The sequence below is a fragment of the Amphiprion ocellaris genome, chromosome 10, assembly GCF_022539595.1.
Source record: "Amphiprion ocellaris isolate individual 3 ecotype Okinawa chromosome 10, ASM2253959v1, whole genome shotgun sequence".
Lineage (NCBI taxonomy): Eukaryota > Metazoa > Chordata > Actinopteri > Pomacentridae > Amphiprion > Amphiprion ocellaris.
The window spans coordinates 11,333,424-11,348,037 of NC_072775.1; the positions used below are offsets into that span (position 1 = coordinate 11,333,424).

Consider the following 14,614-nt stretch of genomic DNA (forward strand, 5'->3'; position numbering starts at 1 on the left):
AGCAGTCCTAAAGAATTGCCTGTAATCCCAATCATAAAATGGGTTTGGAGGAAGAACATAGATGGTAATCTGGATATACATGAGTTAGGCTTTATAACTACTATTGGTAGTATTGGTGGTAGTAATAGCAATGTGTCTACTACTAGTAGTGCTGCTGATACTGGCACTGCTACTACAACTTGTAATACTATTACAAATGCTGATACTACTTCTACGACTCTAACAGCTGTTTATACTACTACTGCTGCTTGTACTTTTAGTATTACTACTACTGCTTGTACAACTATACTACAGCTACTATTAATCGTCTGGTATTTGCTTGTCAAGCTGCTAGCTCGCCTTAGCGTTTTGCATAGTGGCTAACTAGTTAGCTCTCATAGACTGGAAGCTCTCTCACAAGATTTCATAATGAAAAAAGAGCCAAAAACTATTCTTACCTATGAAAAGTCATTCCAAGTTTCCTTGTCTCAATCGTACGACGCAGTGTGTAATTGTATGCAGCACAGTGAGCCGGCATACTTGTTGTTTCCGTTTTCACGCTGTCTACATCAACGGAATGCACTGAAACTTTGCCCCCACTAGCTTAGCCTCGCTGTAGCACGCAGCTCAAAGGGGCGTGTCCTATCTACTCATTCATATCTATGAGAGCAACGATAGGCTGCACATAAGGACGCCTGACGTTGATTAGCTGCGTAAATACCATTATATACAGTCTATGGTAAATACGTATGTGAATCGCATCATTGGCTGCAGCAGCCAGTCACTGGTCACTCACTGACTCACACTGAAAAATAGCACAGAATGAATTGTTACGTGTTTATTTTATTTTCAATTTAGGTTGGATTTTTTTGTGTGCACAGCGCAGATTTTCTGTGCGCGGAGACCGTGTCAGCAGTGCGCAATTGCGCAGGCGCGCAGCTTAGAGAGAACAGTGCTGTCGAGCCTCCTAAAGATAAACTGTACAGAAGGCCAAGGGTGAAATCTGAGTGTACTCTATAAGTCGCTGTGGGTTATTGTTTGCATAATCTGCTGACCTTTTAGGCTACTTTCCCAAGAAGCCTCAACGTGTGTTTAAGATGCTTAGAGCGCAACTACAGACAAGGTGTCAGTGTGGAGTAAAAGGTAAAGCAAAGACTTGATGCAGCGTCATTAAAATGTTCAAAATCTACAAAAAAGTGAATAAAACTGGTGAGCAAGAGGAGAAATAAGAGCTAAACAGTGCCGGTGTTGCAGTGAGTGACTTCAGGAGATGACTTTGTCCACTGAACATAACTTCATTATGGAATTATGGCTGCTCGTGGTGGAGAGGGGGAGGTTACAGGATAAACTTCTCTCCGCTAGTTTGGAAGATTTTAATGTGTTTACAGCATTAATTTAACTTTTTTTACGCAGCTGTTTGTTTGAGAATTTTCCAGTTGTTGCTTGCTATGTTAAATCCATCTTTTTTTTCATTTAAAAAAAAAAATAAATTCTTTTATTGCAGTTTCATTAAATGATAAATTTGTTATCCAATGTTGTATTGCTGGATTTATGCAGTGTGACGTGGTGAACTGAAGTCCTTCATGTCTTAATCATCTCAGAATAAACACAATCACATGACGTCTTAAGCTCATTATTCTTCCTCTGCCAACGTCACCTCCCCACCATCTGATTCTCATGCTAATACTCACCTAGCAATAATTCTTATGCAATAGTTTCTAAAGTTATATCAATATTGATAGTCCTTTTAACTCATATTTTTGCAGTCATTTTCTGATATTGAGTTACAGATCTGCAGTAAAACCTTTCGTAAACATGGCTTCTGTTTCCATCTAGTGGACAAACTCCATCATGAGTTTTCACGTCTCCTGTGATGTAATATTTTCAGGATATAGTAAGTTTCGGGACTTTTTAAAAAGCAAAAATCCAAATGCAAGTGCATTTTCTGATATTTAAATAAAAATCAAACACCTGAAATGCAATTTTTTCTGATATTGTTTAACATTATAAATTTTACTTTTAAATTGTTGGAAGTAACTTGATGGTTAAACAAACTGTATAAGAAAATAAAACACAGTTTGTCCATACATAGTATTTTCTGTTGATTTTCTCAGCATTTCCCTTCATCTTAACTTTTTATTACAAACCTGAAGTTTTACTCTCTGAACTCTCAAACTGTTCCAGTAAAACTATTTTACATGGGAGCATCTCTGCAATCTACAACAATAAGTCTGCTTTACATACAAATGAAACATTTGGAGATGAGCGAGATTCACAATGATCACATTTATTATCTACTAAATAAAGTTAAGTAGCAGCAGCAACACTAAAACAGCCCCCTTTGATCAAATGTATTGTATTTATCACCACCTGTACCATCTGTGTGTGCCTTGTGCCGTTGTTTTTCCTTTTTACAAGAATCAATGTGTTTTTATGCCGTTTTTGTCATTTTGGTTGAGAATAATAATTTGTATTATTGTTTTTATTGTATTTTTGTCCACATAAGGAAGATTTCATGGTTAAAGTATGTTTATTTTTGACTTTATAACAGATTTTGAACATTTTGATTATTGAAAAAGAAGAATATTACACAGAACAGTGACAGAAGAATATCAACATCCATTTTGTTGCCATTTTTTTGAACTCTTCTCCTCCAGCTGTTGCTGCTCTCCGTCCCTCCAAGTTTGTACATCACCTCTTGTATGATATTGTCAGTGATAAAGAGCTTGGAGTAGTAATACAAATATTTCAATTTCTTTAAAAGGATTAAAGGCAACTTAAAAATTTTAATTGAAAAATATCAAATACATGCTTTTTTGAGGAACAGCTGGAAAATGAAATGATACATTTTTTTCATTACTAAGATATTGCTAGAAAACGGCCTTAAGGTTAACAAATCAAATCTGAACATCCAAATATATTCACATTATTTAACTGCAGAAGTTGTGTTGTTTTTTGAGTCTAAATCTTGCACAGTTCCTTGATGTTTGATTCAAAGATCACCACATGGTGGCGCCCTCTCCTGAAGAATCCATCCACTGTGTGTTTTGGCTTTGACAACTGTGTTTTTATTGCAATATGCTAAAATCATGTTGTGTGTTTTAATATATCATCGGTGTGGGAGGCTGAATGTTCTGTAATTCTTCAGCGTAGAGAAATATGTAGCCCGATGCTTGCGCCAAACAAAGGTGGGTCTAAATTCTTTGACTCTTGTGAACTTTTCTCCTGACTGAACTCCTCCTGTGATCAGGCCTGTTGGGACAGGAGCTGGTGGTCGGAGGTATTTCTGTCAGGAGCTGCTCCACCTCTCAGTGTTTGGACGAGGTTTGTCTTCCCTGAGGCGACACATTTCTGCTGCACTCACTGCTACAAGTCTTTTTTTTGCTTAAAATGTCCTTTCCAGATGACGCAGATTATAAATTTGCATGCTTTTAAAAAGTCAGACAACTCTTTAAAGTGAGAAACTGTTCTCTCTGTTTCACCTGTTAAAGATTCTCATCCCTAAATTACCTCTAGATTTCTCTGTGCTGCCAGTTTCACATTATTCTGACTAAAACGCATTACAGACACATTCATTCAAGAGGTCTCGTCCCTCCATGGTGAGATGATTGTGAATGTGTCTATTGTTATTCATTTATTTTTGTTGTTGTTTTTTTTTTGTTGTCTAAAAATGTTCTGAGAAAGTTCGGCAAAGTTTTGGTAATCTTTTTAGCAGGTAGGTTTTTGTTTTAGTTCCCAGAATGTTCTTATTAAAGACAGAAAAAAGTTATATAAAGACATTTTCAAAACATCCTTTGCCCAGTGTTGCATTGAGAACATCCTTCCTGTGTCATTATGAAACATTGTGGGATTGTTTTGTGGAAGATTGTTCTGTAACGTGTTCATCAGCATCCCCAAAACATCCTTCAGAATAAATATTACAGCCAAAATGTTCCACCAGGAACTTTTATAAAACAAAAACATTCTTTAATCTTAAGCTTCCAGAACATCTTGAACATTTTTGAATGTTCGTTTGGGAATGCTTTTTTCTTTTATTATCATGTAACATAACCCTGACAATATCGTCCAAGCATCTTCTGAATGTTCCAAATTAAAGATTATGTCTACTTTTAACATAGGAACCTAGGGATATTATTTAAAATGAAAAATGTCTTTAAAACATTATTTGAACATTGGAATAAAGTGTTTTATTTTTTTTTTAAAAATCATTAGAATTGGTAGGTAATATTTGCCAATGTTGTGGGAACATTTCCTGCTTGCTGCATTGAGGAAACATGGGGGAGGTGGGAAATTTATTAATTTTTTCCTTATTTACCCACAATATTTAAACTTGAGTGTCACATGGGGGGAAAATGCTAATATTTTGCTGTTTGCATTAAATATATCAGATTAAAATACTCTCTAAAAAGCGCATATTAACTCTGTGTTTGCACTCTAACACTGCAGAACGTCAACTACTGACCAGCTGTTTCATTAACTTGCACATTTTCTTGGCTGTATACAGTCTTCTGTTTCCACTCCAGTTCATTTTACTAAACACAAGTACATGGTACACATCAAGCAAGGCCAAGCACCGACAAAACAAAAGCATCCCTTCATAGAAAAGTAACAGGGATTTTATTTTACACGACATAAAGGAAAAATAGTAAGATTCTAAAAAACAAACAGCAAAGTAACAGTGTCACTCAACATATTTATATTAAAAAAGTTGGCAGTTATGTCAAAAAACAAACAAACCCTGAGAGGTTTTAGATGATATTCTGAGCTACATTTTTTTTATCTTGAAATTCAAATATTCCAGATTTATATAATTTAAGTTTAATATTTAAGTTCTCAGTTAACATTTATAGTGTTTACCTCAAGTGTCAATTTAAACATTTACATTTGTAATTTACTTTTTCTATATTATTATGGTTTTGACCCAGAATTTTGCTGTTATGTGTGGACTCTCATATTAATTAGCAAAGGATCTAATTAGTTTAACAAATATAGACAGACACCAACTACAACACCTGCAAATATACATGCTGAAAAACAGTAAACAAGTGTGAAAAATGCCCCTGTGAATTTGCCCCACCACCCCTGGATGGACCGACTGTCTCCTAGACGTAGTCTCGGCCTGACGGCGCTGCAGAGTGGGATGCTGGGTAACGAGGAGCTTTTCCTGATCCCTTGTCGGGGCAGCTGCAGCAGAGGAAGCTGCCTCCTATGATGATGAGACAGGCAGCTCCCCATCCGACAAACAGAGCGCTCCCAAACTCATACCTGTGGATGTCACACAGATCATACTGAAGCTCACCAGCAATTTTGGAAATTTCATTGCAAGTCTAAACAGAAATGATTCAAATTAAATCCAAGCACACTGTCTGTGTGAGCAGCAGTTGAAATAAAGCACTGTTTTGAGTTAATGTTACACATCATTATGCTTTGGTGAAGGCAGTTGACTTTGGTGGAGTTTGTCTACTTGAAATTATACGTTTTAACATTAAACTGATTTTCTAATTTCAGCAAAAGTGTGACAATTAGGTTTACTGCTCATCCGTTCATAAGTTTCTGAAGCAAATCAAAAGGAATTTTCTTCAAATAGGATTACAGAGTAATAAAAAGAAAATAAATCTAATGACAACATCAGGTTCTGCATGTTACATTTGGAACAAAGCAAGCTGGAAAATTGGGAACTTCAAGATGACTTTCCTTACCATTACATTGCAACAATGCAAATTGTTGCAATGTAAAATTGTTGTTAAACAACAACTGTTAAAGGAAGTGTAGAGATAGTTATGTGTATAAAAAAAGATCTACATACTTTGTGAGCATCCTCACAAAGTCATTCGATTTTACAACAGCATTTGTTCATTTATGGATTGAAAGTAAGTGTCTGTTGAAATTCAAGTATTAGGTCTCTTATAATAATGGAAACTGTTCAATAATGCAGATATTTCTGTTTTCTTTTCAATACTAGTTTTATGTGGCGGTTTGCAGCAGAGAACTTCAGTATTTAGTATGTTTTCTCTTTTTCCCTACATTTTTTTCAAGTTTAAAAATATACCCTTCATCACAATGCAAGCTCAGAGGTCTTATCCACACACACACACACACACACACACACACACACACACACACACACACACACACACACACACACACACACACACACACACACACACACACACACACACACACACACACACACACACACACACACACACACACACACACACGCACACATACATACATACATTCACACTCACACATATATATGTATATACTGTATATATATATATATTCAATCTTTGAGACAAGCATATGCTACTGGCAGGATCAAACAGGTAGTCCACAGAGAGGCAAAGTGTTAAATTCAAACCCTAACATAACTTTACTGAAGTCATTAGGCTGTTGCACATTCTGCGTTCCAGGTACATGATAATTCAAATTATCATTCAACAATTTAAAATAAATCTATATATATTTATGTGGAAATATATGGGCTAATCTTAAAGTAAACAAAGTCCAAGTCTGATTCCCAGAACAACATTGCAGCATTTGGTTTCATTTGGCCAAAATTAAAGCTACTGCTAGCAGTCGGTTAGCTTAGCTTAGCATAAAGACTGGAAAGGGGGAAACAGCTAGCGTGGTCATACAAAAACCAGAAGATAAAAGTGAAATGTTTTGGGTTTCAATTAGGTTTTTTTTAACTTAAATTTTCTTTCATGCTACCTGTTTCCCCATTTCTAGTCTTGTTGCTATGCTAACTGCTAAGCTAACTGGCTGTTTTCTCTGTCAAGCTACTTTTTGGGAATTGTAATGCTAAATTATATACTGAATATTAGTTTATTTGTTTTATTTAAATTGAAAATATTTGGTTCAATAAATTGAATAATATTGTGGATTAGCAGCATTATAAAAGAGTTTTGTTTGCCAAGTGTTCATCCCCTGAGTGGTTCTACACACAGTCTGTGATACTGAGTAATCTTTGTGGTTTCAGATGAAACATCAGGCCTCACCTGGCATTAGTTGGAGTAAACGGGTCGTAGAAGTCCTGTGCTATTCTGTGGCCGTACCAGGATGTTCCCACCAAAGCAAGCAGACCTGCAAAACCACAATCACAAAGACTTTTCTATATTTTTTACATTAAACAAGCTAAAACTTGCAAAGGTGTATCATATGTTTCATATTTATCAAGGCACAAAACCCCACAAACTCACTACAAGCCAAATCATGTTCAAAAGCTGCTGAAAAATGGAGGTCAAACTGAAACAGAAATGTGTAAAATGGAACACCTTTAAAAGATCCTTTGAAGCCAGATGATGAATGTGTGTGTGTAAACTGAATTTACTCTCACCACCAATAATGAAGATAACTCCTCCACTCAGAGCAACTTTGTCTTTCTGCTCAGGAAGCTCTGACATGCAGGTGGTGCACTTCATGCCCACCACCGCCACCAAAATGGAAATGAAGCACAGCAAGATGGAGGACAGCATCAGGCCTCGTGCACCCTGTACGATCCCTGAAAACAGACAGAAATCAGCACAGAATCAGCTTCGGATTCATTCGGTGTCATGATTTTATAACTTTTCTAATTGGTTTTTCTTGGTTTTCGACAGTAAAAAGTAACTAAGAGTTCAATTCATCAACTTACTGAATGATTCTTTCTCTGATGACACAGTTTGCTTTTAAATGACAGCTACACTTATGTGTCCCATGTACAATGGAACTGTTTATACATAATTAATCATCAGTTTTTACTGATTACAGCAGATGTAGAAGTATTTATATCCCTTATTTAAATGAAAGTCCTTTACAAGTACCGTACTTGAAAAATTCTAAGTATTAGGAGCAAAAAGTTGAAGTATTAAACTAAAAGTCCTGGTTTGCTCCCTTTGACGGTTATATAATTATATATGACATCATTAAATTTATTTATTCTCATCTATTAATAGTAAAGCAGCAGTGTCAGTTTAAACTACTTTATATACAGTTTTATCTACAGAGTGTAGAGAAACGAAAGAAAAAAAACAGGACTTTTGAGGTTTCAATCTAGTTTTGGTGAGATATTAGATCATTCGAACATTTATCGAAATAAAACCATGTTAGATGTTTAGAGGGAAAAGTTACTAAATGGTGGAAATGTTAACATCTGAAATGTGACCCCAACTGCACACTACTTTTTGCTAAACATGAGAAGCCAAAAAGGTTGGAAAACACTCGTTTCATCCTTTTGTGTTGTAATTTAAAATCTTGTGATTTTCTCCATTGTGTAAAATCTTTATGTTAACAGTAACTAAAGCTGTGAGATAAATTTAGTTGAATGGAAAGTCTAATATTTCCCTCTGAAATTGATTAAATGGTAAAGACTCATTAAAAGTACAAATACATCAAAACTGTACTTAAGTACTTGAGTAAATGTACTTTCTACTACTGAATCTCAGTGTAAATCATCTTGTTTACAACAGGCACAAAATGGGCGGGAATTCAGACGACATGAGTCACATCCAGCTGATGTGTAATCTGATGAATCTGGTATCATCTGTCCTTCATGCCAAAAAAAAAAAAAAGTTAAAACATTTTTACATTTAAATATCCGACTAGCATTACTGGGAACAGTGTGAAACTGGTTTTAGGTCCTATTCCATCTGAATGACTCTGGGATCAGACAGCTGCTGGTATTTGACCAACACGTCTCAACATGCAGGAGGTCTTAAAGAGGAAAAAGACACCATCTCTCTCTTAGTTTTGGAAGCCTTGAATGGCCACAGAGTTGAACATTTTCCTGTTATTCCTAAACTTCTGATGCAAGACATTTCATAAATTCACTGTTGTACTAATTGTATTGTTGTTTATGCACTCTGCACCACATATTTGTAGAGGAAGCATCTGATTTTGGACTCAATAATGTTATTTTCTGCCGGTGATGGCATAAAATGAATCAGTTTCTGACGACTGTAATGGAATCTTACTAAAGGTAAAATAAAAACATGACATCTAGAACAATACCTGGTAGTTGTAGGAGGGAATCGTACACTTTACACTGAACTTGTCCAGTGCTCTGAGACACACAGCTCTTCCACAGCCCTTCATACAGCGCCTGAGCTGTGATGATGTTGTCTCCTGCGTAGGATGAAGCTTTCCACTCCACCATGACCGTGGATGCTATTGTGCCAATGAAGCCGAAGAAGGCCAAAGTGAAGCCAAGAAGTTGTATTCCTGCATTAGCCATTATTGAACTCCAGAAACTGAAGAAAATGGCAAATGATGAGGGCTAAGAAAGTAAAAAAAAAGATACACAAAGTTCTAAAACTTGCTTGATGTTGTTCCTAGTGGCTTTGATGTCGTGGCTCTGCTCCTAAACAGATTTGTCTACCTGGGCATCCTCAAGGAATAACCTGGAGGAAAAGGGAGGATCCAGGAATGCCGTCACCTTTTACTGGGGTCAGGAGAAGCAGGACGACACCGTGTGGATGTAAAAGTCTCCTGCAAAGAATGAATTTGTGCCTAAACCCCAAGTTTACAGTGAAAACCTTTGCAGCAAGTAGCAACTGTGGTTTCTGTACACCGAAAGTGCATTTAAAGTCACTTGGAGTTAAATTTTATATCTATTGTTACTACAAGCAGTGGCAGAAGTCGTAGTAATAGTACTTCTACTATTTGTTTTTTCTGTGTAGTGATCTAGTTTTCCCATGAAAGCACATTTTCTTTGGACCAGTTTGTTTTGTTGTAGTAAACAGTGACTCAACTCTAATCGACTTGCTGAAACTAACATAAAAATAGAAGTTAAAAAAATCTCTTTTATGTCTGCTGTATCTTTTCATTTGCATGCTGATTTGCTGAATAACAATACTTTCCCCCCATCTCAGAAGAACCTTTTTTTGTTGCTGTTGTGAGCAAATGAAATCATGGCAGGAGTTGGCCACTGACCAAAGGTTTTGTCTTGCCTAATTCTGCCTTGTTGTCTTTTGCACTTTGCATCCGCTGGCTTGTAGAGCCACACGGTAGTTTATTTCAATGCTGTGGGATCCCTGCAACACAGAGGTACGTTCAATTTTATGTGTTTAGGCCAGAAAAATCATTGTTTTAAGTAAATAATACTATCTTCTTGTCACTGCATGCATTTCAACTCTTCTATCTTTACTGACTTTGGCTCCAGCTGTAAATTTACATGAGCTTTCCTCGTGTTTTGACAGTTAAAAAATGGACAAAGATTGGGCTCTGGCTTTGATCCTGCAGCTGCTTCTTTGTCACAAAGGCAGCACAGACCTGCAGACCTCTTGTCCGTACAAATGTCAGTGTTTCACTCCGGCTCAAGTGCTGTGTGCTGATGAACGGATGACAGCTTTACCCAGCAATATGTCCAGGCAGGTCAAGGAGTTGATTATAATGACATCAGCTGTAGCGTATCTGTTCCCTCACACTTTAGAGGAGAGCCCCCAACTCACCAAGCTCATCTTTTTAAATAATGCACTGAGGAGTATTCACCGTCAGGCTTTTGACAATCTGACTGAGTTGCAGGAGCTGGACATCAGCGGGAACCCCTGGCTGGAGAATTTATTTCTGGGCACTTTTTCAAAGCAAGGAAACTTGACGAAACTGCAGCTAAACTTCAACAGATTCAAGACAGTCCTCCCTGGTATGTTTGACTCCTTGAAACAGTTAGAAACTCTGGAAATGAAGAGCAACATTATATCGGATCTGCCTCAATTTCTTTTCCTGAACCTTCACGAGCTGCGTTCCCTGGATTTGTCCCAAAATAAGCTTGAAGAAGTGAACAGGGAGACTTTTTCTGGTCTGGGGAAGCTGGAAATCCTGAAACTGAACCACAACCTCATTAGCAATCTTACATCTGACACATTCCACAATGTTTCTGAGCTGAGAGAGCTTCACCTTCAGTGGAACAAGATATCACACCTTCATGACAGCGTCTTCTCTGCGTTAACAGAACTGAAGGTGCTGAATCTCCGTGGGAATCTTCTTACAACCTTCAGCGATCAAGTGTTCGGATTCAATAACTCAACTTTATTGGAGCTGAACCTAAAAGGCAACAGACTGACTGAACTGTCCTCTCTAAGCAGATTGACCTCACTTACTGACCTCATCTTGTCTTCTAACCTGCTCTCCAACCTTCCTGAACACATTTTTAGAAATGTTACCGTCTTAGAGAACCTGGATCTGTCCGAAAACCAGCTCACAATGCTGCCCGAAACTATCTTTAATGATTTATTTAGCATCAAAGCGATCCACCTCCACAACAACAACCTGAGCAAAGTGGACGCCAAACTGTTTGAGGACCAGGTGCTCATTCAGCAGCTCTATCTGTCCAACAACCAGCTGGAAACTCTCCCACTGGGCCTTTTAGACCCGTTTGTCATCCAGCATACTGTGAGGCTGCATGGAAACCCCTGGAAATGTGACTGCCACATGTGGTACCTGCATGACTGGGTGCTGAGAAACAGCCAAGACGTAGAGATGCTGGACAGGATGCTGTGCGAGAGCCCCATTTTTTTAAAAAAACAGACAGTCGTCTCCATCGACAGGGACCAGCTGGTGTGTCAGGTGTCTAAAGACGAGGCGCCTGATCTCAGCGCCTGCAGCCTCCAAGCATCTAATGGCACCATGATTATTAAGTGTAAAGTTAACAAATGTTCTCCGCTGACAGTCAAAGTACAGTTTCAGGAGGATAACGGCCGTATCAAGGAGCATATTTTAAAAAAGGAACCTGAACATTCTCAATGTAGCAATAAGACTGTGATTGGAAGTCCCATTGAGTAGTTTTCTTGCTTTGAAAGACTTTGTTCTGTGTGCAAATTCACATCATATGTTCTGACTGTCAGAGTCAATACTGTAAACAAACCTCCAACTCATGAGCTGATAACCAGGAAACATGAATGACGCTGAATGATAAGAGGGGTGGATGAACCTTTTTTTTTTTTTTTTGTACAAGTTCAAAGTTCAGGGCACTATTTTTTAAGAACCTGCTAACAGGAACAATGAGTAAGATGTTAATAATCTGCTAACATGTATTCTGAAAGTTGTTCAAGTTCCAGTAGATGTCTCTGGTTCTCTTCTGTACATGAACAGGCAACACCTGACTCTCTTCAGACAAACCCAGAACTGTAATTTTAATAGATATTTGGGGAAATGCTCCAAATTTTGCCCTCCATTTGTTGACATAATAAACATTCGAAAATGTGTTGTGCTACAGCAAGCATTGTGCACTATAATATGAAAAACACATTCCAAATGTAATCATAATTAAACTTATCATTATTAAGACTGGTCCTACTATTAACGTGTACAGTTCTGTGTGTGGTTTGTCCAGTTGGTGTTGCCATACCCCATCAGAAGCTGCATTTCATTATTTTGAGATATATTAAAAAGTGAAAAACTAGAATGTAATATACAGTTGTGCTCATAAGTGTACATACCCTGGCAGAATTTATGATTCCTTGGTCATTTTTCAGAGAATATGAATGATAACACAGAAACTTTTCTTTCATGCATGATAAGTGGTTGGGTGAAGCCATTTATTATCAAACAACTGTATTTACTCTTTTTAAATCATATTGACAACAGAAACTACTCAAATGACTGATCAAAAGTTTACTTACCCCAGTTCTTAATACTGTGTATTCCCTCCTTTAACATCAATGACAGCTTGAAGTCTTTTGTGGTAGTTGTAGATGAGGGTCTTTATTTTGTCAGATGGTAAAGCTGCCCATTCTTCTTGTCAAAAAGCCTCCAGCTCCTGTAAATTCTTGGGCTGCCTTGCATGAACTGCACGTTTGAGATCTCCCCAGAGTGGCTCAATGATATTGAGGTCAGGAGACTGAGATGGCCACTCCAGAACCTTTACTTTATTCTGTTGTAGCCACTGACAGGTAGACTTGGCCTTGTGCTTTGGATCGTTGTCATGTTGGAACGTCCAAGTATGTCCCATGTGCAGCTTCCAGGCTGATGAGTGCAAGTTTTCCTCCAGTATTTTCTGATAACATGCTGCATTCATCTTGTTTCCTGTGCCTCTGTAGCTCACACATCCCCAAAACATCAGCGATCCACCTCCGTGTTTCACAGTAGGGATTGTGTACTTCTCATTATAGGCCTTGTTTACTCCTCTCCAAATGTAGCGTTTATGGTTGTGGCCAGAAAGTTCAATTTTGGTCTCATCACTCCAAATGACTTTGTTCCAGAAGTTTTGAGGCTTGTCTCTGTGCTGTTTGGCATATTGTAAGCGGGATGCTTTATGGCATTTGCGTAGTAACGGCTTTCTTCTGGCGACTCGACCATGGAGCCCATTTCTGTTCAAGTGCCTCCTTATTGTGCATCTTGAAACAGCCACAACAGTTTTTTTCAGAGACTCCTGTATTTCAGCTGAAGTTATTTGTGGGTTTTTCCTTTGTATCCCGAGCAATTTTTCTGGCATCTGTGGCTGAAATTTTTGTTGGTCTACCTGACCGTGGTTTGGTTTCAACAGAACCCCTCAGTTTCCACTTCTTAATTAATGTTTGAACACTGCTGATAGGCATTTTCAGATCCTTGGATATCTTTTTATATCCCTTTCCTGTTTTATACAGTTCAATTACCTTTTCCCGCAGATCCTTTGACAATTCTTTTGCTTTCCCCATGATTTAGAAGCCAGAAACGTCAGTGCAGCACTGGATGAAAGATGAAGGGCCTGTCAAGAGCCCAGAAACTCACTGACCTTTTATACACACACACTGATTACAAGCAAATAGATCACAGGTGAGGATGGTTACCTTTAGTAGCCAATCAAACCCGTTTGTGTCAACTTGTGTGCCTGTTATCAGGCCAAACCTCCAGGGTATGTAAACTTTTGATCAGGGCCATTTGGGTACTTTCTATTGTCATTATAATTTAAAAAGAATAAACACAGTTGTTTGATAATAAAAAAAAAACTATAGCACAACATTAACCATGAGTGAAAGAAATGTTTTTGTGTTATCATTCATATTCTCTGAAAAATGGCCAAGAAATCATAAATTCTGCCAGGATATGTAAACTTATGAGCACAACTGCAAGTGGGCATCATGGATTGTGATCATTTTTGGAAAGTAATGTGAAAATTATTATTATTATTAAATTGGTTATGGTCTTCTATTGCTATGCTAAGCTTCAAAAAGAATGACAAACCCATTGGTTTTCCAAACAACGGTTTCAAAGCTCAGTGTGGCATTGCCAGATTCCTCCTAACGCCTAACAAATCCAAAAATAATCAGTCAGGTGGAGTGTGAGTGGAGTCGAGGTGCTCCATGCAAACATCACTCAAAGCAACTGCTCCCATTATTGTACGCAAAATTAAGCCTTTAAACAATTTAAATGCATGAGTTATATAAAGAGTTGCCCCCCCCCCCATACTGTCTGGCAGTCAAAGACACCAAAACTGCTTTTTGTACCAAGCTGTAAATACATTATTTCTGCTGTAAACTTGGGCATTTAAAGATGAAGATCTAATTGGATTACCTCACTTTTGGAGCCAGCCCCAAGTGGCTATTCGAGGAACTGCAGTTTTTAGCACTTCCACATTGGTTAAATTATTTTTGGTCATTAGCTAGCTACCTAGCATATAGTCCATGAATAGCTATAAAAGGCTCATACAATCTGAGCAGTAGTGAATTTTGTATTT

The 14,614-nt window shown here is 37.7% G+C and overlaps 2 protein-coding genes across 2 annotated transcripts; one reads left to right on the forward strand and one right to left on the reverse strand.

Moving 5' to 3' along the window:
- Positions 1-4,579: 4,579 nt before the first annotated feature.
- On the reverse strand, positions 4,580-9,366 carry cldn1 (claudin 1). The gene is made up of 4 exons (XM_023295039.3): positions 8,974-9,366; positions 7,322-7,486; positions 6,984-7,068; positions 4,580-5,244 (listed from the first exon to the last, which is right to left on the reverse strand). The coding sequence occupies exons 1-4, from the start codon at positions 9,194-9,196 to the stop codon at positions 5,082-5,084; spliced, it is 636 nt and encodes a 211-aa protein (XP_023150807.1). The 5' UTR covers positions 9,197-9,366; the 3' UTR covers positions 4,580-5,081.
- Positions 9,367-9,923: 557 nt separating this feature from the next.
- zgc:153913 (carboxypeptidase N subunit 2) lies at positions 9,924-14,094 on the forward strand. Its single transcript, XM_023295038.3, has 2 exons — positions 9,924-10,008; positions 10,161-14,094. Exon 2 carries the CDS (start codon positions 10,168-10,170, stop codon positions 11,740-11,742), a length of 1,575 nt encoding a protein of 524 aa, XP_023150806.2. The 5' UTR covers positions 9,924-10,008; positions 10,161-10,167; the 3' UTR covers positions 11,743-14,094.
- The last annotated feature ends 520 nt before the right edge of the window (positions 14,095-14,614 follow it).

Bases quoted from the DNA above. Each gene is read 5' to 3' on its own strand.
- cldn1 (XM_023295039.3), bottom strand. From the start codon at position 9,196: ATGGCTAATGCAGGAATACAACTTCTTGGCTTCACTTTGGCCTTCTTC. The intron at 7,487-8,973 runs GTATTGTTCTAG...GTCTGTTTTCAG, and splicing joins TTCCCTCCTACAACTACCAG to GGATCGTACAGGGTGCACGA. The intron at 5,245-6,983 runs GTGAGGCCTGAT...TGACATCCACAG, and splicing joins TTTACTCCAACTAATGCCAG to GTATGAGTTTGGGAGCGCTC.
- zgc:153913 (XM_023295038.3), top strand. From the start codon at position 10,168: ATGGACAAAGATTGGGCTCTGGCTTTGATCCTGCAGCTGCTTCTTTGT.